Genomic DNA, 19661 nt, shown 5'->3' on the forward strand with positions numbered 1-19661 from the left:
TGATCGCGAGAATGAATTTTTCAAGCTCTCCGCTGGTCATGATTATATCAAAATTAAATCATAATAACATTGGCTCAAAATAATTTTGAATCAACAGACACTAGTAAAATCAACACAACCCTTTCTACCAAACAAACCAGGCTTTCTTTTGCCATGGTTTGGATCATCTGAGATCGTCACAAGAGCACTTGCATTGTAACCTGGCCAAACATGAATGATCATAATAATGCTTACATTGACTCATTATTTCGAAAACAACCGAGATTAATACAAAGGAATATGTTTTTACAAACGATGTTTTCATTAATTGGCAGCCCATAGTATGTTGGGTAAAACGAAAGGAGGTAAAACCCTCAAAAGCTGGGTCAAGTTGGATTCATGTGACGCAGTGAATAAATTTTATAGTGCCTCCTAATAAGTAATCAGATCTTTTTCCCGCATTATTTATCTGATCATTATTTTTTTATTCTTGCCTACCCACCCTGGTCTGAACACTTAGTGACCCTTCCTCCACTTTAAATGCCACGGCATCACATACCATCCCGATTGCTCGAACGAGCACTCACAGGGGTTATCAGTGATGATGCTCCAAATGTGGAATTGGCCAATGTTGGGAAGCCCACTACTATACCATCATCCGAACAAACCGACATGCTGGACATTGAGGCTTGCATTGACCAACCTGACCTAGCTCCCCTTGGTCGGCATGTTGTGAAAGAAAGAAAGCATGGAAAGAGACATCATGATCGATCGTACCGACAGTCCCTTCACCGATTCTTATTATCCCAAGAGGAAGATTCGTCGGTTGGAAACGTTATTATACAAGACTTGACCATAGACAATACCTCTCTCCCTCATAAGAAGCTTGGAACATCCAGAGATACTGGCTCTACTATTATGTTACGTCGTAGGAGACTCAACACGAGCGAGTTGGAGTATAAATTAGCTTCTATCACGAAAACGGGGGCTTTGTCAGCAGACTCCCTTACAGCCGACACCACGACGAAAATTCCACTGGATCAAAGCAGCAGCGGTTACTCCAATGTAAAGGAGCTGGATGTTTCAAGAAATCATATTGCCAATTTGCCTGCAAATATCACTCTGTTTGCTTCCCAGCTTCGTATTTTAAACTTATCAAACAACCTTCTCACGAGTTTTCCACAAGAGATACTCGCCTTCCGAAACCTGGAGGTCTTGATGCTTTCTCAAAACAAAATATCAGGTCCAATGCCAGAAGAGCTACCTCTATTAATTCCCAATCTGAAAACCTTGCGTATCAGTGCCAACTTGATTACAGAATTACCGGCCACTATCAGCAATTGGCGTAAAATGAAGAGTCTCGTTCTAGGATCTGTGTTTGGTGGTAATCTTATTGAAAGTATCCCGGAAGATTGCATCAGTGCGATGCCATTGGAAGAATTGGATTTGTCTCATAATCAACTCAAGAGCTTACCCGAAGACTTTGCTGAAGGTGCAAACTTAATGGTTAACCTAAATCTTTCAGACAACCAACTGGAAACACTTCCAAGATCGATTGGATTGTTCAGGAACCTTAAAAGCTTAAACCTTTCCAAAAATCACCTTACTAGCCTACCCATCGACCTCGTCAATCTCGACAATCTCGATATTTTGGACGTTAGCGAAAACCTTTTATGTATCCTACCTGGCGATATCCTGGAATTTATGCGAAAAACTACGCTGATGATCACTGGTAATCCCCTTTCAAGACCTGGCACATGTGATCTCAAAGCATTAGACACTGCACCAGATAACTCATACATGAAGATAATTCGGAAAATGTCTCAGAGAGCTGTAGCAACCAGGAGTAATGTTGTTGAATACGAACAATGTGGCCCTAATGGCATGGGATGTGAAAGTTCTCCGAATTCTCTTATGTCGTCCCCATTATTATCGCCCCACCTCATGGATGATGACGCAGCCATCGATCATGAATTAGCATTCCACGCTCGTCAACTCAATATTGGCGGTTCACGACCCAGCACCCCTATCAATGGATCTACAGCTTCAGACTATTTTGTCAACGATATGGCTGGCTTGTCAAGATCTGCCAGTCTACCAGTTCCACAATTAATGTCCTCTTCGTCATCCACATCATCATTATATTCCGCCCTCACAGATTCCGATGGTGAACAAGGTACTAGTCCAACATCACTTGGTGATGACATGATAACTTCCACCGTGGCCTCACCGGATGAGCCTAAGCTACCTGTCCCACAACTCGATTGTGAAACTGCACCGCGACTAGTAAATTCTCTAAGAGAACTGGCCTCTCGGTCAGTCTTTATGCACAAAATACCATTCCGCCTTGATGATATACCCGAACCAATCCTTTCGTATGTACAACCTGGAGCGGCTCGACCATGCGCACATTGTGGCAAGCCTTACGTCAAGGAATGGCTATCGTCGGTTCAAGTTAAGAGCTTTCGTGGCCATCCAGCAGTCGTACGAAGGGTTCGGTTTTGTTCTGAACGCTGTTGGAATTACTGTGTAAAAGAAGACCAAGATATTGATATTGATCTGGAAGAAGCTACCTCTCAAATTACCGATACAGTTGTTTGTGTTAATGGCCATCCTCGACCATCTGTATGTGCTTTACCTACCGATTCTGATACCATAGCATAGAACAAATTTTCATTCGATGCATGCCATATTTATGACCATCCTCCATCGTTGACTTTCGATGCTCATCTATAACCTCCATTCCTCTTTGAGATGTAATATAGACTTGTACCATACCCTTTCATTTGCTAATAAACATACCAGACTTGGCTTTGAAAATGATTTGTTCAGTTGCACATTGACGCATTTTCTTTTCCTTCTTTCGCCTACCATCTCATATCAATTTTCACTCTATCTCATCGCAGTGACCAACATTCAAATCGCCCTGTGTGCTTCACGATATGTTGTCAGGATAAAATGGATCGACTGCCATTAATTTTGCGTATAAAATTTCCAGAATGTCTAAATCTGGCCTGTTCAAGCAGCTTTCCTCCTTTCAACGTCCGCGCCTCATGGAAGATGCCAGAGAATTCGCTGTGGGCAAACTCGCAGAGCTGCTGAAGCATCCAGACGACTTAAACGGCAAGGTTACAGCACTGAGGCGCAAGTTTGCCAAAGAGAAAGCTTCCATCGACGCGCAACTCAATTCTGGGGCTCAATCGCAATTGGACAATGTGCAAGAAGGGCTAGAGACTTTACTAAATTCACAGCAGCAATGTGAGATGATAAATGTCAACATGCAGAAGATCGATAAACTTTGCTACGGTGCTCGAGGGATGATTCAAGACTTTCCTCGCATCAATAAGGTGAGCTCATTTTACGCCATCTCGAAACATCATAGTTGCATTCCCCGACTTATGGTTCAAACCACCTTGTTTATCCTACTAGATATCCATAGTGCATCAGAATTTCTTAGCGACCTATGAAAAGGTTGTGGCACTACAGGAACTACACGATAAACTGGAACATGCTCAATCTATGTTTGAGCGCTTACGAGAGGACATCTTTGCGCCTCAAGATACCCTTCTCCATGTGCATTATGAACTGTTTAAGCTGGAAGAATTCCGCGATCAAACCATGCATCAGGCACGAGATTCACCACAAGATGTGATTATCACCTTGAAGAAATATTTTAGAAATGTGGATGCTCTATCCGCTGATTTCACGCAGCATCTGTGGAATTTGACTCGTCATCTGCTGGAATTAGCTCAGAATCATGGTGAGACCACCATTGTCAAGTTGGTCAAGATTATAGAGACTGAAGAGCATGCAGACGAAAAGGCCCTAGCAGCACGACATGCTCAAAATAGTCACCACGATATGGACACAGCTGGAGGCACTAAATGGCGGTTAGCGGAAGGAAGTCCTCGAACTATCAAATCCTATCGTGTAGAGTTTCACGAGCGACTACGGGAATCCATTCAGGAGCGATTTGAGGCGCATTATGCTGAATACAAAGATGCAGAAGATTGGATTGGTGCGTTTGATGCAACTGACTTCATCTTCAATGAATTGGATATTTGCTTTGACAAATTGGTCCCTCTATTTCCCAAAAAGTATAAGATCTTCCCATGGTTTGTGCTCGAATACCACAGACACTTGTATGAACTCCTCAATCACATTGTCAATCAAGACATGAATGCCGCCACGATTCTGCGACTAATGCGATTTGTTCGAGATTACTATGCCATTATGAGTACTGAGCTAGGAGTCACGGAGGAGTTGCTGGAACCACAGTTGCTCGACGGTCAGGAACAAGCATTAGTAGACGAATATCTCAAATTGGTTCGTACTACTCTAGTTGATTGGACGTCCAACCTCATGCAAGCCGAGACACGCAGCTTTTGTCAACGAGAAGATCCTCCAGAAGTGCATCAGGATGGTCAGTACGGTATGGCTGGTGCTGTTGATATGTATCAAATCATCAGTGACCAAATCGATGTGGCAGCCGACGCAAATCAAGGCAAATTGCTTTACCACGTTGTATCAGAGTGTCATAAGGTCATGAAAGACTCTCAGCTCATGTGGAAGAAATTGTTGGATTCAGAAATGCGCAAACAGCTCGAGTCACCTGAAGAGGCTCCAGAAGGGTTTGTTGATTATGTGATTGCACTGTCGAACGACATGATGAAGTCTGCCGATTTCGCTGAGAGCAAAACTTCCAAAATCATGCCTATGGTGGATGCACGATATAAGAGCCAAGTTGAAGACAAGTTAAATATGGCGGTGGATGGCTTCTTACAGACCGCTTCTCTAACTCGCGACATTCTTCTGCGACTTGTTTTCAATGACATTCAACCTATCTTCGGTGACCTTTTCACAACGCGATGGTATGAAAATCCTTTGATCGGATCGGTAGTAGAGACTTTAAAGGACTACTGTCAGGATTTCCAGGGACATTTGAATGATTATTTGTTCACCAAATTGATTGACGATATGCTCGACAAGTATCTCATCCTCTATATAGAATCAATGCGACGAAAGACTGCCAAGTTCAAGATACCTTCGTGCCTGGACCAAATTGGAAAAGATGTTCGGATATCATTTAACTTTTTTGCCAAGTATAAGCCCATCGAAGAACTACAGGTCCAATTTGAAGCACTAGACTTAATTCATAGTCTTCTCAAGAGCAACAAGTCTGTTATATACGTGGACTACTATAACCTTCGACATGCTTTCCCGGATATACCCCTTGCTTTTGTTGAAGACCTACTTAGCAAACGTGATGATTTGGACAAAGCTTCACTAAAGGAGATTATGGAAGGGATTAAGGCTAAAAGTCGGGAATATGAAGCCGATGCGAATGCTCCACCGACCATCTTTAGTCGTATCAAATGGTAAACGCGTACCAGAAGGTTTGCAAAATTTATTTGCAGTGTAACTCATAATAAGATCAAACATAATAAAATAAATGAAGGCGAAGATGAGAAAGAATAGTGATTGAAAGTAGTACCCCATCGCTACCTTACGGGCCATTTCGCAGAGACTGACGTCTTTTCATGCAAAGCTAAATGCCTGCCTTCCAATTTTATTTTTTTCCAAATTGCATATAATATCAACAACCCAGCAGGAGGACTCACAAAAAACAAGGTAGCTGATTTGGTTGCTACACTCCAATATTGACATGTCTGATAAGCATTCATCAACACCACCGAGGAGTCGCGCAGAAGGAAGTGAAGTAGGTGTAGCGTCAGGTTCCTCAGATGATGCGGCCACTTTGTCATATACTGCATTTGAGCCATCCATGAATCCAACACAAGATTTGGCTGTGGGCCACACCACGTTGGAATGGACAGCAGCAGAAGCTGTACAAATGTCGGCGCAGCGAACCGCCACGCACTCGCTTCCTTCGCTCCTGTCCGGCCCGGACGAAAATCGACAAGCTGTACCGACACAACCCTTGATCCCCCCATCGAATAGCGTGGTTTGGCACGCATCCGATCACTCAATTTCCCAAGGCTCCACTCTCACAGCAACGTCCAAGGAATATCTTAGTTCCTCCGATATCAGCCAAAGGTCGCAAGCAAGCATCTTACATAATGTACACTATCATTCCCCTTTAGAACAATTACAACAAAGACGTGCACAGCAATTGATTATACCAGCCAGTCGACCAGAACTGGTCCCTGAAACGTCGTCTGTGGGTACCTGGTCCGACCCAGAGCATACACCAGAATTCCCGCGGCATTCAACGGCAGAAGCGTTCTGGTCTACTCGAGGACACTTTTCTTCATCATCCGAATCCAACATGTCACCTCCGTCAACTTCACGACATTTGGGACGAGAAATATCTGGCCTGTCCAATATCTCGTCGCTGTCCCATCAAAGCACCGAACGCGAAGAAGACACCACCACTTCTTCACGGCATAGCCACGCCTCGACGGGTCAGCACGTGGTGCAAAGCTCACAAGGTTCGTATGCTCAAGAGAGTTATGAAGAACATGCCAGAGAAGAGCCACCTGAAACGCCAACTGTGGTACGGAGAGCAATGTATGTGCAAGGCACGTTCATAGAAGAGAACGTTACTCCAGAAATGCTGAAGCACACGGACGAAGACATTGTTTGGAGCTCGTCTCCTAGTCAACGCGCAGCCGCACGACACCGTCAAAGCCAATCGTCCCAGCCTCCATCTGAATCACCTTTGAAACGCACGGCTCAGCGCAAGTAAGTAAAGCGAAACTACATTTCATTGCCTTATGCATGCACGTTATGGAACGGGAGAACTTACATATGATACTGTAGACGAGGCGCCCAAGCTCCACATACGCAAATGAGCTTACGGTCCACATCCAGCGCACGCAGCCAGCGACGCCATTACAAGATTTTATTTACAGGGCTTGAAAATGGCCCATCGCTCACTCGTGTAAGCGCTCAGAGTGCAACCTTGCCTAAAACAAAAAAAAAAAACACAAAACAGTTGCTGACCATCTTCTTAGGACAAAAGTTTGGTAGATCATTTAGGCGGACTGCTTGTGGATGATTGGCATGAATGCAGTCATCTAGTGACTGAAGAACTTCGCACCACCATACGATGCCTTTGCGCCGTGGCGGCTTGTAAACCAGTTGTGTCAGTTGACTGGATACAAGCATGCCGAACAGAAAGTCGGTTTGTTGGTAAGTAAAGCATCAGGGGGTTGTCATATTCCTGTGAGTGATTCCAACCACCCTGGGTGACCCTTGATTGTCACACAGATGAAACGCCATACCTGATCAGACCCATCCCATCTCAACCTGTGTTTCAAGGCAAGCGACTTTTCCTGACCGACAAAGGCGAGCTTAGTAAATCGGACTTCCGCGAGCTAGTGACGGCTGGAGGTGGCAAGGTAAGCAGAGAGGATGGAGGGGTTGAACCGTTTACCACTTTTTCATGAAAAACCAAAGGCTTCATGACAATAAAAATAATAATAATAATAATAAACCCGGCCTTTATTTTCTCACTTTGCAAATTACAACGGATGCTCCTCTAGGTTCTACATCAAGAACCTTCTGAACACTACGACGACATCCTCATCTTTGGCATTCCTACTCAGCACGATAAGCAACATATGCGACTCAAGGCACTGCGGTACTCCATCTACACCAAGTCAGAACTGATCAGAATGATTCTCGTATTATAAACGCAGCCAATAAAAAGCTGCCTCACAATTGCAAGTGCGACCGTAGAATTTCAATGCCCGATTAACACAACAGGCTCCGTTCACCCATCTGACTTGCCGCAGCAAATTTAAAACCCAAAAGCTGCGTGAAAACTGGTGGCTTCCGTCACTGTCACCAGCAAGCATTTGTTCATGAAGCACTTTGCAACCGAACATAGAAAGAAAATAAAAGCACAGAGGGTTATTCAATAAAAATAAAGGTCACTTCAGCAGAATGTCTAGATAAGGCTTGCCGGTCAGGTTAGGGCACCTGCTATATATGAACAAGAGACGTCACCCTAGTCAAAGACTTTTTCAGCATAAGCCACTGATACTGCGGGAAGAGAGGGCAAAACCACTTTGGAAGCCAACTTTGACCCCCCTTCTTGTTCTGCTACATCTCACTTTTCTGCTGTCAGTCGAACAGATTCCCATCATCATTGCGATTTCTTGCCCATTTTCAAACAACTTGAACAACCACTGAACTCAAACAAGCTTTAAGCCAACTCAACACCTCTTTACCTCAACTTATAAACTAGCAACCATGTGCCCTTTTCGAAAGTAGATAATCCTCCTCTCCTTACAACAATTACGCTTATATATATACATATACCATCCAAATCATATATATAAGGAGAACCAAATAATCGCCTGTCAATGACCACCTCAGAATTTCATCAACATGCTGGGGCCTTTACGTGGGACAACCGCCATGGGCCTCACCAGCTGGTGGATTTTCCATCACACCTCTCATCCGACCTTCACCACTACTCTTTGAGTAACATCCACAAACCTACTACTCTTCATTTCACCCCGGTTGCTGACCAGGCGCCTCAGCGACCTCACATCTCCACCCTCAAGTCTTGTAAATATCCCTCTCTCAAACGCCAACCAGAACAACAAAACACCTCTCAACGACCATCTGTTGGTGCTGCTACCGGCTACCAACATTTCATGAACAATGATCGTCAGGAAAGATCAAAGTTTGTCGACAAACTGATCGGTAAGTTGCCGTGCATTTTTCTTTCTTTTTTTTCCTCTTTGGTCAGCGTATGACTTTGTCCAGCCTCCGGTCCAACTGGCTAATCTTGTATGCACTTCTTTCCGGTTCCCAGAAACCACCGCAACTGTCATAGAGTCCATCTGGCCAAGCAACACTGCGAGTGGACGAAAAGAAGTGATTCCTACCAAAAGCTTTATTCAGGAAGTGTTGAAGCGATCGAAAACCACCTATTCGACCCTTCAAACCGCCTTGTTTTACCTTTTTCGGATTAAAAACATCATCATCGCTCGACTCGAGCAAAGAGCGGCGTCTGGCAATACTGCAAAGCGAAACAGCAGTCAATATAGTACTGATGACTATATTTGCTGTGGTCGACGCATGTTTTTAGCTTCGTTGATGGTCGCATCCAAGTATCTTCAAGACAAGAACTATCGTAACAAAGCATGGGCCAAGATATCCGGCCTGGACATCAAAGAAATTAACGGTGCAGAAACTGCGTTTCTACACATCATTGATTACCGACTGTTTATCAGCAAGCCTACCTTTGATCGATGGTTCACCTTGTTGAACTTGCATGTTGACCAAATGCAACAGCAAAACCAACTCTCAACCTCGGACGATGCAAAGCCTTTGAGAGTGTATCCTTCTCCTTCGAATCCTGTTCGCCATAGTCCTTATCGGAAACCCGTTCAGCAACACTATCCTTCACCACCTAATTCCATTCATGAATATGACACCCTGTCACCCAATGCTGCTAGTCAACTGATGTTTACCTTACCCGTGAGTTTTGACAACATTACTGCTTCCTTTTGGAAAAAAAAGGTCGATATTAAACGACAGATTATTATTTTTTTTTGAAAAATCTAGGAAAATGTCAGATATAGCCCATCTGATGAAGAGGAAATTACTTCTTCAGCCGTGCCACTGCGGTCTGATGAAATGACTCCCCCTTATGCACTGTAGCGTGAGAATGAAGAAAGATGGGGAAAAAAAGAAGTATCCTATCCAGTGCTCTAAAGCATTGGCTACACTTGCGATGATTTTTTTTTCTCTTATTTTATTACTTGGTTTTCTTAAGTTTGCTTTTTTGCTTTACGTTTACTTTTTGCTAGATTAAAAGAAAGTGACATAACTCGCTTACCAATTTTCTTCAGTTAGCTAGCTTAACATTCTTTTTTTTTGGCTACTATGTTTCTTTTCCATTTTTTTTTCCTTCTTCTTATTCTTTTAAAACGGATTTTGAGGTACTCTTAGGTGTTTGTGTTCTCAAAAAAAGGCATGAAATAAAAACATTCAAAAATTATTAATGCCCCTGGCTCCGGCCGTTACTGCGGTGGGATTTCTTCAGAACACGCTAAAGAGTTACTCATCGACACAGAACCTAAATTTTTTTTAAAGGCTACTACATGTACTATTGAAGTTTCTTTTTATTGTATTTACGGGTTTATCTTTCAGTGGCAACAAAGGTTTTAGACGGAGCGAACAACCTTATCGATGGACTCAGCAAAGTAATCGACATTCTTGGAAGATAGTCCGGCCATGGATATGCGACCATTATCAGTCATGTAAATATGGTATTGTTCCTTGAGGACCTTGACTTGAGCGGCTGTTCAACCCATACACAAACAACAAGCAATGAGTATAAAAATATAAGCGCTTCCGAATCAGACGCCATGCCATGAAAAACTTACGTGATAAACCGGTAAAGGAAAACATGCCAATCTGATCAACAATATGGTTCCAGGTACCAGGAGTTTGGAGTTGTTGCAACTTTTCAAACAGACGCTTTCTCATTTCGATGATGCGTCCAGACATGGTACCCAAGTTGTCATTCCATTCAGCATAGAGTTGCTTGTCGTTAAGTACCAAATCAACGATGCGTGAGCCGTAAGCAGGTGGGTTAGAGATTTCGGATCTTTGCAAAATTTCAAGTTGCGACAAGACATGCTGTGCTTGTTCAGCAGTACGGGTTACCACCGTGAGATTACCTGCACGCTCACCTATCATGGCACAATAATTTAGGCGACCAGGGTGGGAGAGTCTTTTTTTTTTAAGGTTCAGCACTTACCGTACAAACCAAAGTTCTTTGCAAAGGACTGACAGACGAACAATTCAAAACCGCGTTCAACAAAGTAACGTACAGCCCATGCATCTTGATCCAAGTTACCCGAAGCAAATCCTTGATAAGCACAATCAAAGAATGGGAAGTGCTTCTTTTTCTGTACCACATCGGCAATGCGTTGCCACTGTTCCCTGGTGGGATCTACACCAGTGGGGTTGTGAGCACAAGCATGGAGCAAAACAATAGACTCTTCGGGGGCGTCTTCCAAAGCAGCCAGCATGCCCTCCAAATCCAAACCACGTGTGCTAGGGTTCCAGTAAGGGTATTCGGCGACTTGAATGCCAACATTGTTGAAAATAGCCTTGTGGTTGGCCCAAGTAGGCTTTGACAAAAGACAGATCGCTCCCTTCTTATGGAACTTGGCCAAGAATGCAGCGGCTGTATGATTGGCGCCGGTACCGGAAATGGTTTGGATTGCAACCACACGGTTTTGTTGGAAAGCAGGGCTATCCTCTCCCAAGATGAGTTTGGAAGAAGCCTTGGTGTATGTCTTTTGACCAGCAATAGGTTGGTATTCATGATCCAAGTTTTGGTTATGGAATAAGATTGAATCGGCCTATACAGTAGATAAATTGGATAAGCAGGAACCAAAATGGAACCGTGGGCACCCATGGGTGACGATTGTTTACCTTTTTCACGACAGGAAGAATGTAAGGCTTGAGGTTATCATCTCTATACGCGCCAACACCGACATTGACCTTACGAGGATCAGTGTCGGCCTGGTACTGAGCGGTCAAGTGGAAGATGGCATCAGGAGCGGCCTGAGGGATTTGTTGAAAGAAAGAGACGTCTAGGTGGTTGGCGGCCATTAGCCCATCCGTGGGGGAATCGCTATTGTCAGTGTGGGGTAAACTTACCTTGGGAAGATTGCATGTGGGACGTGAGTTGGTTGAGACGGCTTGAAGGAGCGGACATGGCTGTTTTAAACTTTTGATGTGGGCAGGAGTGAGTCACAAAAAATTCGCTGCCGGCCAACTTGGAGACAAAAATGGGCTCACCGAGAAGTATGTTGTTTAACTTTTTTTAATTATTGAATGATGAAGAGGGTAATGAAAAAAAGAGAAGAAAAAGAGAGTTTGCCTATATTGCTGTTATATAAGAAACATTTGATAATGGTATGACTTTACATGTGAAAACACCTCGCTGACTGGGTGAAAGGTCAGTATCCACCATCAAAGAAGTTGGTTCTAACAATGACAGGGGGAAGTTAAGATCGATAGACCAACAGTGGTTACCAATGATGAACGCCCGTGCCCTCATTCGAGATGTTGGACTTTTTATTATTTATACTACAATACTCTATCAGTTTGATCGATAGCTGGGCGGTGGGGGGGGCAAGCAAACGTGGTCTTTCAAATTTGGAGGCCGGGTGGCTTGTGTGGACTTAGGCCCAGCCAGCCAGGTCGGCCAGCCCATAAATTCAATTCATTTTCGCCTGTCGCAGATAGAAAATCAAAAGTGGAGACAGGTTTTTCCCTTTCGCTCTTTTCAATATCATAATCCATGGCCAACATCTTACTCGACCACAGTAATCCGCCATCGCCATCGCTTATGTATAGCTCTCCTAGTTCGTCCTTGTCAGACTCGTTGGACGACCCTTTTATGGACTATATTCAAGCTAATGACCATGACAACTCCAATGACTTCTACTCAGTAGCTCACTCAGACGGCATGCCATCCCCACCTCCACCGCCTTCCCACGACCAAGCATGCTTTCAGAATGATCAGATCATAATGCCTGAAGGAGATCTGCCCAAGGTCGAGCAAGCCGATGTATTTGATGTAAGTTATTAAAAAAAAAAATGAGGGATTCCTTTTTGTTAAAAAAATAATCCTATCTTGGGTTCGGTTGTCGATCTTAACGTTACAAATCACTGACACGTTGTGCACTCTGTACCTCATCTAGCTGATATCAACATCCTCGTCACACGCTATACCATCATTAGCTCGGAAATGTTTAAGTTTTGAATCTTTGAAAAGGTATGTTTGCGGTATGGATTGTAACAAGAACCAATCGATCTCGCATTTACATTTTATTATCTGTGTGTGCATCACTGTCATTTCATGGATCAGTTTATCGACCGTTGATACGCCTGTCGTCACAGCAAAAAACCCTAGTACATTTTCGTAAGTAGTACAATTTGTTAACTTTTGTTTGCGTTGCCCTTCAAACATCGCTTATCAGCCCCTTTCAATGATGGCAGCGACTTGCAGATTCGGGTACTCGGTATCCCGAATAGTGGAGCCAAATCACGCGTGGAAACCCAGATAAAATTATGTATCCAATTGGTGACAGATAGAGGCGACAAGGTCCCTTTATGGTCCCATCTAAAGCTACCCGAACATCTGGTGGCCAAGGAGAAATACAAGCGCGTCAATCAAACAAAAAATGACAGTGGCGGCGCCAGCGTCCCATTCAATGATGGCAAACTTTTGACACTAGAGGCTACCGTGAAATGCTTCAGTGACCCATTGCACAAAGTTGAAACTTGTATAGGATGTATTCGACGTGAGGTAAATATTATGTTGTTATCGATATGAAGGTCTCTGGCCACTATCTAATATATCCCATTCAGCGAAGGCGCTCCCAACGGAAAAAGGAAAATAAGCAGAAACGGGACGTCCCGGATAGTCTACCACCGTCACCAACGTCCTCTTCTGGAAAAGACGCCGCTACGGTAGATGATAACAATGTGTCGCCTTTGGAAAAATGCCGAGTCCTTTTGTTCAACTGTACCGAGATTATGGACTTCAGTTCTGGAGATTGTATTCTTCCTACTCGGATAACATGCTATTGTCGCCATCATAATGAGAAGGTGGGATTTTGGTAAGTGACATCCTGGGCCTCTTATCTGCTTCACGTTTTTCTTTTTTGGGGGGGAGGAGCATTTTTTTATTTCTGGTAACAAACATTGTAATCTAAACCTAACCTCCCCCCAGCATTCATTTCACTATGCGCAACAGCCGGAATCAAATCGTAGCTCAAGGTGTCTCTCCTGCCATCATGATAACCGACGATCACAAAAGCAGTAAATCCACTCGGAAACGCAGCCGTGCGGAATTTGAATTCCCACCAACCAGCAGCAATCCAGAAACACCTGCGGTCTCACGTAGACCCTCACCACAACGCCAATTATCTGCCAGTGAGTCTAGTAGCCCTACTACGCCGGTGAATCCATCTCCTCCAGTGCCTATCCTCCCTCGCTCTCCTAAATATGCCAAAGTTGAACAAGATCTGAACATGACGCCTGTCAACTCGACAGCCTTTATGTCCATACCCCATGATCAAGATCACGAGTCTTCGCTGTCCCCGCAACATCCTCTGACAGCTAACAATAATCCATCTTTTCAAGCCTTATTAGAAGGAAATGTTCCTGGTTCAAGCGATACCCCTCAGTCCGCCATGATGCAATCCGTTCCAGAAAACCGTCATCGGCAGATGTCTCTTCAAACCGCCGCTCCACTCATACAACAGCAAGCGTTGATGACCCCTCGCCGCAGGAGGACGGTAAATAGCTATCATAGTGCCGGTGCTGGTTTACTTTCGGCAATCCAGCGGCAAGCATCGGTTAGTCCAACCAGCGTACCTCAACTGAACCGACTGATTCCGTCGGAAGGACCATTGTATGGTGGTATTGAAGTCACTGTGCTTGGCTCTGGTTTTTATGAAGGTCTCGTTTGTCTGTTTGGTGAAACACCTGCTTTGCCAACGCATTGTTGGAGTCAAAATACCTTGGTTTGCATCCTTCCCCCTGCCACGACGGCTGGAACTGTCGTTGTCTCATTCAAGGAACATCCCTTGGTAGTCGACGGACAGGACATTGTCTTGTTCACTTACTATGACGAAAGTGATCGTGCCTTAATGGAATTAGCGCTTCAGGTGGTTGGTTTAAAAATGACCGGTAAACTGGAGGATGCTCGTCAAATCGCTATGCGCATTGTTCAGGGTGATCACCATGGTAATGGCAATAATAATACCACCGGAAGTCAACAACATACCAGTGATCTTGAAGCCCAAATCATCCAAGCTTTGGATAACGTCAAGGATCTACATACTTCGTATGACTTACCAGTATCACAGGCTAATAAGCAAGACCATACTTTGCTTCACCTGGCTGCCATGCTTGGATACACTCAATTGGCCACTATGCTGGTTCAGTTGGGTGCTGATGTGGACGCTCAAGATCGCAATGGAATGACTGCTCTGCATTTTGCCAGTTGGACAGGAAAGCATGACATTGTTCAAATTCTCCTCGATCAAGGTGACGCTCACCCCAGTGTTCGATCGGTGCACGGCAAAACGCCCATCGATCTTGCCGCTAGCGGTCATCATATTGGAATTGTAGATACACTCCACTGGTACGAGATGACGTATGCTGAATCAGATAGTCTTTCGGTGGAAGAAGATGCGGCCGAGGATGATGAACCTGACCGAGTGATTGGCTGGCTTTCCAACCGACAAGAAGAGATCGACCAGTACGATGAAAACATTTTTAGCGCACTGACCACTTCTGATAAGATGGAGCCGATCAAACCCCACGAACCCCAAGAACCGGCTCGACCCAAACCCTTCAGTGACTTGACGGCTTGGATGCAACGTTCCTTTGGCAACAAGCATAAGGCTTCCCTTATACCCAACAGTTATCCCCCTACCTTCCTCAGTGGCAATAGTAAATTGACCACGGATGAAGAAACTTCTTTGTGGGCGACAGCCTGGTACCTAGCCATTGCATCCATGATGAATTCCTCACCGACTCAGCCACAGGATAAAATCCCTTCCCATTTTGTGCCCATGGATATGAGCATCCCTGGTGCCGCCCTCTCCCCAAAGAATGTCATAGACCTCGGCGACCTTGACCTTGATGAAGACGACTTTGATGGCGATCATTTGCGCTTTCAACAAGACACCCGACTACAATTATTCTGGCTCCCGCTTTTACTGCGTAAGTTTCTTCCCTGCACGTTTCCAATAGATCTTCAATGCTAACCTCTATCGTTCACATAGTCATGATCGCTGTCTTGGTCTGTCAGTTCACGGAAGTAGACCCCATCACTATCATCAAAACATCCATACGTACACAACTGCTTGCACAATAAGGACATTTACACTGTACATAATTGACGTTCACATTGTGTTGAGTATTCGTAGAATTGCATCAACCCTCTTTTCTATTATACATAATTTCCTTCAGTTTTCTTCTTGGACTTGCATGGTACAACTTTATTGTTTTTTCCTTCTTTGCATGGTACCAACGCATGCAGATGCACATACATACACTTCTTGCTTTCAATACGTAAAAGAATTGGTTTTTCTCAACTATCACTTGGCTACAACACTTGTTTGCGAGATTTTTTCTTTTTTGGTGGTGGTGGTCAACGCTCTATCGACCCGGACAGCCAGGCAATATTTTTGGACTGCTTGCCAGAACTCGTGGAATTCACTCTTTCAAATGTCAATATGTCGCCATCTCAGTACTCGCTCAACCCACTGACCAATGAGCTTAGCTACCGTGCCCTACCTGGCGTACGAGAATACGTAGTGCACAGCGATGCACAAATATGGTCAATCACCAGCATCGCCTTCTTAACACTGTGCGCCATCTTCTCCTATGTTATGGTGAGTAGCAATCCATCTCAATAGATCACCTACGGTATCTGCCTAACAACCCCACCCCCCTTTCCTTTGTTTTATGAAGCGAGATATCGTCTACATGCGATGGGTGATAGGTTGCGCCCTGGCTGCATGGGTATGGATCAAATTTAACACCGTGAAAGAAGGTAGTTGACACTGATGAAAATCACCTATCACGCAACGGATGTAGTAACTAACTGGATAAACCTCCATATTTTGCAGAAAGCATCTTGGCGGTTCGGAATGTGGGAGTGCAGGTCAAAACAACGTACCTGAGTGGGCGCTCGGTGTCCCAATTCATAGAACGGTCGCGGGTATGTGACATTATCATTCACGAAGCTATCACCATGTGGCAAGTCAAGTTCTACATGGCCATTATTACCGCCAAGCAGGATAAGATGACAGTTGTGTTTGAGGTAACGTTGGATTCGACGATGCTGGATTTCTCGTAGGTTTCCCTGACTGACTTGCTTTGATTTTTAGCACCTTCTACCGCCATTAAACCCAACCTTAATAACCGTCTATCATGGAGCAAGGTCCATGATTTTCTCCGATACCAACCCATAGAGCCCAACATCACCATACCTCGAGAACACTATTTCTTTAAAATCATTATCTATTGCCATTTGTCCAGTGTATTTTTATTATATGTTGTTTTCTGAAACTCCAGCACCTTCAACTTTTTTAAATTATCGGGAGTTGCCGCGTGGTCGCACCTGCCATTGACTGATATGAATATTGTCTCGATTGACCTCATCGCTACCGCTACTATCGGTGCTGACATTTGAGGAGTTTCGTTGCAACAAACGGTTGACAGGTGGTGGAGTGGATTCGTCAAGGGGTCGCACCGTCCAGCGGTTTCCATGGCTGAGAGCAGAAGAGACCGTGGCAGGCGATACGTTGCCGCGAAGCGATTTCCGTGGTACGTGGACCGACCGGATGACCCATAATCCAGCCACGCCATTCAATATGTTGGCCTCGACGGGCTTTTCTTTAGGTGGTGTCGTCGTTGGCGTCACGGTGATGGATGGTATTGGGGGCTCTGCTGGCTTGGCTACGACGGCATCCTCTGATTTCGCTCGCTTTGGCTTTTGCTCAGATACCGAGTTCTCTTCATTTCTTCCGGCATCTTCAGTCTTGCGTTTCTGAAAACCATATGGTTAAAAAAAAAAACTTTCTCTCACACCCCCCCATTGATAATGCCGGTCAATCAATTTACCTTGTTTCCTATGTTGGCATCTACCCCTTGCTCTTGGGTATAGAACAACATGTATGCTCGTTCTCGCATGACGGTCTGAATAGAGACTGGCCGGACCTACAATGGATAGCATGAGAAGGAGTCCAATGACACCAACCTGACTGGCACCTCACTTACATCGTCATCATCCATGCAATACCATTTTCCATTCGCATTCTTTACATACGCATAGTAATGGCCTGAATGGCAGCCTCCGCCCATATGGACCAAGACGCCATACAAGTGGTAAGGCTGTGCTGTTTTCCGGGTATCTTGGCTCATATAGGGTGATAAGTCGAGACGTTCAGGAAACTCAATATGTTTTGAAACCTTATCCATTCCTCCTCGTCGCCAGTTGTACGTAAACCGTTTAAGGTGGACAGTGAGTGCCATTGGAGCACGGTGCACCGTCATTTGTTTTTCAGCATCGACAAGACTATGGCAACTGTAACCAACAGGATGTCAGAGGCAATGTTTCTTGTCACACACAGGTTTTTGACTACTACTCACGCCGAACACTTGTATTTGTTGTCTCGACCACCGATATGATCCACTTTGATGAAATCTTTCAATGCCTTTTGTAGGTTGGTGCTGGTGTTAATATCTACACTTATGTCGAGGCAAGGATCATACGTATTTGACTCGGCTTTGCATTTCATGCAGCGAACTTGCGATCGGAGGTAACCACCAAAGATTTGGTGCACTGCTGTGGTCTCTTGGACATTGTGCGGGAGTTTTCTAATGCAAACGGCCATGTTAGCACTCCAACCCATGCCAAGTCACTCTTGATCCCTACTTCGCCTCTTCATTTCCACTTACCCAAGACCTGCCAAACATGACTTTTGAGCTGCTTGCATCAAATGTCGCAAAAATTCATGAGAATCTTCTTGACGGCCAAGTCTCATATGACTTGAAATGGCTGGTTTTCCACACAAAACAAAATAGCGCAATCAGCATCTTCTTCCTCTGTTCAAAGTCACCATACGGTCAAGTTGTGTACCTCGTAATTTGCCAGTAATATTGCGCGGTGAGATGACGCCGCCAGTCTGACCGGTTTTATCTCCCATCAAACATCGCTGGACATGGTCCTGGAGAGCGCACATTGCACAGAAATCTCTAACTTTGCCTGCGGAATGCATTCCTGGTTAATCTATCATCTTGCTGGACGGTAGATGTGGATCGGACACTTACAGTTCTTGGAGTGAAGACGGTCAAGTAGGTATTCGGCAAAAGTCGGGGTATAGGTTAGACACTGCAAAGTCGAATTGAGGAAACATGTATTTCCAACGTTGACCAGTCCCGGTCCAATTCTTCTATTGGTTTTCCAAGAAGGTGACAAGAGCTTGCGGTCGAATAGTACTCGGTTGTCCTTAGGAGGAGTCGCAGCGGCGGGTGCAGCTGGTTTTGTCGACTGATTTTTGACTTTATGTATCTTTCCGTTCGTAGTTGGTCGGTCGTTTTTCAAAAATGGGTTGTGATGGACTTGGTTGCCCTTCATTTTGGCCATGTTGGTCAAAGTGATCTCTAGGAAGGTTATTCAAAAAGTTTTCGAGGCCCAAAGAAAATTTTGCAACAAAAAAAAAAAAAACTTCGATCGACTCCGGTGTCTGCGCCAATGGAAATTCCAAACCTCTTCACACTAACCCAATATTACCCGACTGGAACAATGACCTTGGACGCTATACCAACACGAAATGCTTATTTGTTATTCTGATAAGAGTTTTCATATCTTGCTATAGTCAGAAAAATCTTGAAAATACAACACAAGCACTATGGTAATAAACAGACCAAATCTTTGTTCGCATTATCAATGTCAATAGGTGATTGTGATGAGGCCATGAACGTGCTCTTAAAGGAGTTTTTGCAGTCATTCAATAGTTGATGATCTCCCTTTTATTCCAAGATACTATTATTTGTTACGTTTGCAAGAGCCGTGCAAATGGTTGTTATGTGCGCCTGGAAGCAAGCAAGCGAAGTATGAAAGAGCATGAAACAGCATCCAACAGAATCCG

The 19661-nt window shown here is 44.5% G+C and overlaps 8 protein-coding genes across 8 annotated transcripts; 6 read left to right on the top strand and 2 right to left on the bottom strand.

Moving 5' to 3' along the window:
• Positions 1 to 442: 442 nt before the first annotated feature.
• Positions 443 to 2802, top strand: K450DRAFT_233866 (uncharacterized protein). The gene has a single exon (XM_051587826.1). The coding sequence runs from the start codon at positions 520 to 522 to the stop codon at positions 2641 to 2643; it is 2124 nt and encodes a 707-aa protein (XP_051446257.1). The 5' UTR covers positions 443 to 519; the 3' UTR covers positions 2644 to 2802.
• A 188-nt stretch (positions 2803 to 2990) lies between these two features.
• On the top strand, positions 2991 to 5512 carry K450DRAFT_233869 (uncharacterized protein). The gene is made up of 2 exons (XM_051587827.1): positions 2991 to 3326; positions 3409 to 5512. Exons 1-2 carry the CDS (start codon positions 3033 to 3035, stop codon positions 5359 to 5361), a joined length of 2247 nt encoding a protein of 748 aa, XP_051446258.1. The 5' UTR covers positions 2991 to 3032; the 3' UTR covers positions 5362 to 5512.
• A 61-nt stretch (positions 5513 to 5573) lies between these two features.
• K450DRAFT_233874 (uncharacterized protein) lies at positions 5574 to 7786 on the top strand. Its single transcript, XM_051587828.1, has 5 exons — positions 5574 to 6684; positions 6763 to 6883; positions 6957 to 7134; positions 7213 to 7343; positions 7488 to 7786. Exons 1-5 carry the CDS (start codon positions 5645 to 5647, stop codon positions 7635 to 7637), a joined length of 1620 nt encoding a protein of 539 aa, XP_051446259.1. The 5' UTR covers positions 5574 to 5644; the 3' UTR covers positions 7638 to 7786.
• Positions 7787 to 8312: 526 nt separating this feature from the next.
• On the top strand, positions 8313 to 9621 carry K450DRAFT_270437 (uncharacterized protein; the record flags this gene model as incomplete). The annotated part of the gene is made up of 3 exons (XM_051592963.1): positions 8313 to 8658; positions 8771 to 9438; positions 9526 to 9621. 3 exons carry the CDS (start codon positions 8313 to 8315, stop codon positions 9619 to 9621), a joined length of 1110 nt encoding a protein of 369 aa, XP_051446260.1.
• Positions 9622 to 10036: 415 nt separating this feature from the next.
• K450DRAFT_233884 (uncharacterized protein) lies at positions 10037 to 12019 on the bottom strand. Its single transcript, XM_051587829.1, has 6 exons — positions 11779 to 12019; positions 11638 to 11707; positions 11410 to 11570; positions 10727 to 11336; positions 10350 to 10658; positions 10037 to 10264 (listed from the first exon to the last, which is right to left on the bottom strand). Exons 2-6 carry the CDS (start codon positions 11693 to 11695, stop codon positions 10128 to 10130), a joined length of 1275 nt encoding a protein of 424 aa, XP_051446261.1. The 5' UTR covers positions 11696 to 11707; positions 11779 to 12019; the 3' UTR covers positions 10037 to 10127.
• A 1117-nt stretch (positions 12020 to 13136) lies between these two features.
• On the top strand, positions 13137 to 13792 carry K450DRAFT_233892 (uncharacterized protein). The gene has a single exon (XM_051587830.1). It carries the CDS (start codon positions 13318 to 13320, stop codon positions 13609 to 13611), a length of 294 nt encoding a protein of 97 aa, XP_051446262.1. The 5' UTR covers positions 13137 to 13317; the 3' UTR covers positions 13612 to 13792.
• Positions 13793 to 16058: 2266 nt separating this feature from the next.
• Positions 16059 to 17004, top strand: K450DRAFT_233897 (uncharacterized protein). The gene is made up of 4 exons (XM_051587831.1): positions 16059 to 16397; positions 16477 to 16558; positions 16635 to 16828; positions 16896 to 17004. Exons 1-4 carry the CDS (start codon positions 16239 to 16241, stop codon positions 16977 to 16979), a joined length of 519 nt encoding a protein of 172 aa, XP_051446263.1. The 5' UTR covers positions 16059 to 16238; the 3' UTR covers positions 16980 to 17004.
• K450DRAFT_233898 (uncharacterized protein) lies at positions 16842 to 19437 on the bottom strand. The gene is made up of 7 exons (XM_051587832.1): positions 18841 to 19437; positions 18650 to 18775; positions 18469 to 18568; positions 18160 to 18387; positions 17788 to 18094; positions 17632 to 17727; positions 16842 to 17557 (listed from the first exon to the last, which is right to left on the bottom strand). The coding sequence occupies exons 1-7, from the start codon at positions 19154 to 19156 to the stop codon at positions 17102 to 17104; spliced, it is 1629 nt and encodes a 542-aa protein (XP_051446264.1). The 5' UTR covers positions 19157 to 19437; the 3' UTR covers positions 16842 to 17101.
• Positions 19438 to 19661: the final 224 nt, after the last annotated feature.

The sequence above is a fragment of the Umbelopsis ramanniana genome (genome assembly GCF_025399195.1).
Source record: "Umbelopsis ramanniana AG unplaced genomic scaffold K450scaffold_16, whole genome shotgun sequence".
Classification (NCBI taxonomy): Eukaryota; Fungi; Mucoromycota; class Umbelopsidomycetes; order Umbelopsidales; family Umbelopsidaceae; genus Umbelopsis; species Umbelopsis ramanniana.

Coding starts and splice junctions, on each gene's coding strand:
- K450DRAFT_233866 (XM_051587826.1), top strand. CDS start 520: ATGCCACGGCATCACATACCATCCCGATTGCTCGAACGAGCACTCACA.
- K450DRAFT_233869 (XM_051587827.1), top strand. CDS start 3,033: ATGGAAGATGCCAGAGAATTCGCTGTGGGCAAACTCGCAGAGCTGCTG. Junction 3,327..3,408: donor ACTTTCCTCGCATCAATAAG/GTGAGCTCATTT, acceptor TTATCCTACTAG/ATATCCATAGTGCATCAGAA.
- K450DRAFT_233874 (XM_051587828.1), top strand. CDS start 5,645: ATGTCTGATAAGCATTCATCAACACCACCGAGGAGTCGCGCAGAAGGA. Junction 6,685..6,762: donor AAACGCACGGCTCAGCGCAA/GTAAGTAAAGCG, acceptor ATGATACTGTAG/ACGAGGCGCCCAAGCTCCAC. Junction 6,884..6,956: donor ATGGCCCATCGCTCACTCGT/GTAAGCGCTCAG, acceptor CCATCTTCTTAG/GACAAAAGTTTGGTAGATCA.
- K450DRAFT_233884 (XM_051587829.1), bottom strand. CDS start 11,695: ATGTCCGCTCCTTCAAGCCGTCTCAACCAACTCACGTCCCACATGCAA. Junction 11,571..11,637: donor CCACATGCAATCTTCCCAAG/GTAAGTTTACCC, acceptor CCAACCACCTAG/ACGTCTCTTTCTTTCAACAA. Junction 10,265..10,349: donor TTCCTTTACCGGTTTATCAC/GTAAGTTTTTCA, acceptor TGGGTTGAACAG/CCGCTCAAGTCAAGGTCCTC.
- K450DRAFT_233892 (XM_051587830.1), top strand. CDS start 13,318: ATGAAGGTCTCTGGCCACTATCTAATATATCCCATTCAGCGAAGGCGC.
- K450DRAFT_233897 (XM_051587831.1), top strand. CDS start 16,239: ATGTCGCCATCTCAGTACTCGCTCAACCCACTGACCAATGAGCTTAGC. Junction 16,559..16,634: donor ATTTAACACCGTGAAAGAAG/GTAGTTGACACT, acceptor CATATTTTGCAG/AAAGCATCTTGGCGGTTCGG. Junction 16,829..16,895: donor AGATGACAGTTGTGTTTGAG/GTAACGTTGGAT, acceptor TTTGATTTTTAG/CACCTTCTACCGCCATTAAA.
- K450DRAFT_233898 (XM_051587832.1), bottom strand. CDS start 19,156: ATGGCCAAAATGAAGGGCAACCAAGTCCATCACAACCCATTTTTGAAA. Junction 18,776..18,840: donor CCGTCTTCACTCCAAGAACT/GTAAGTGTCCGA, acceptor TGCATTCCGCAG/GCAAAGTTAGAGATTTCTGT. Junction 18,569..18,649: donor TATTACTGGCAAATTACGAG/GTACACAACTTG, acceptor GTGGAAAACCAG/CCATTTCAAGTCATATGAGA.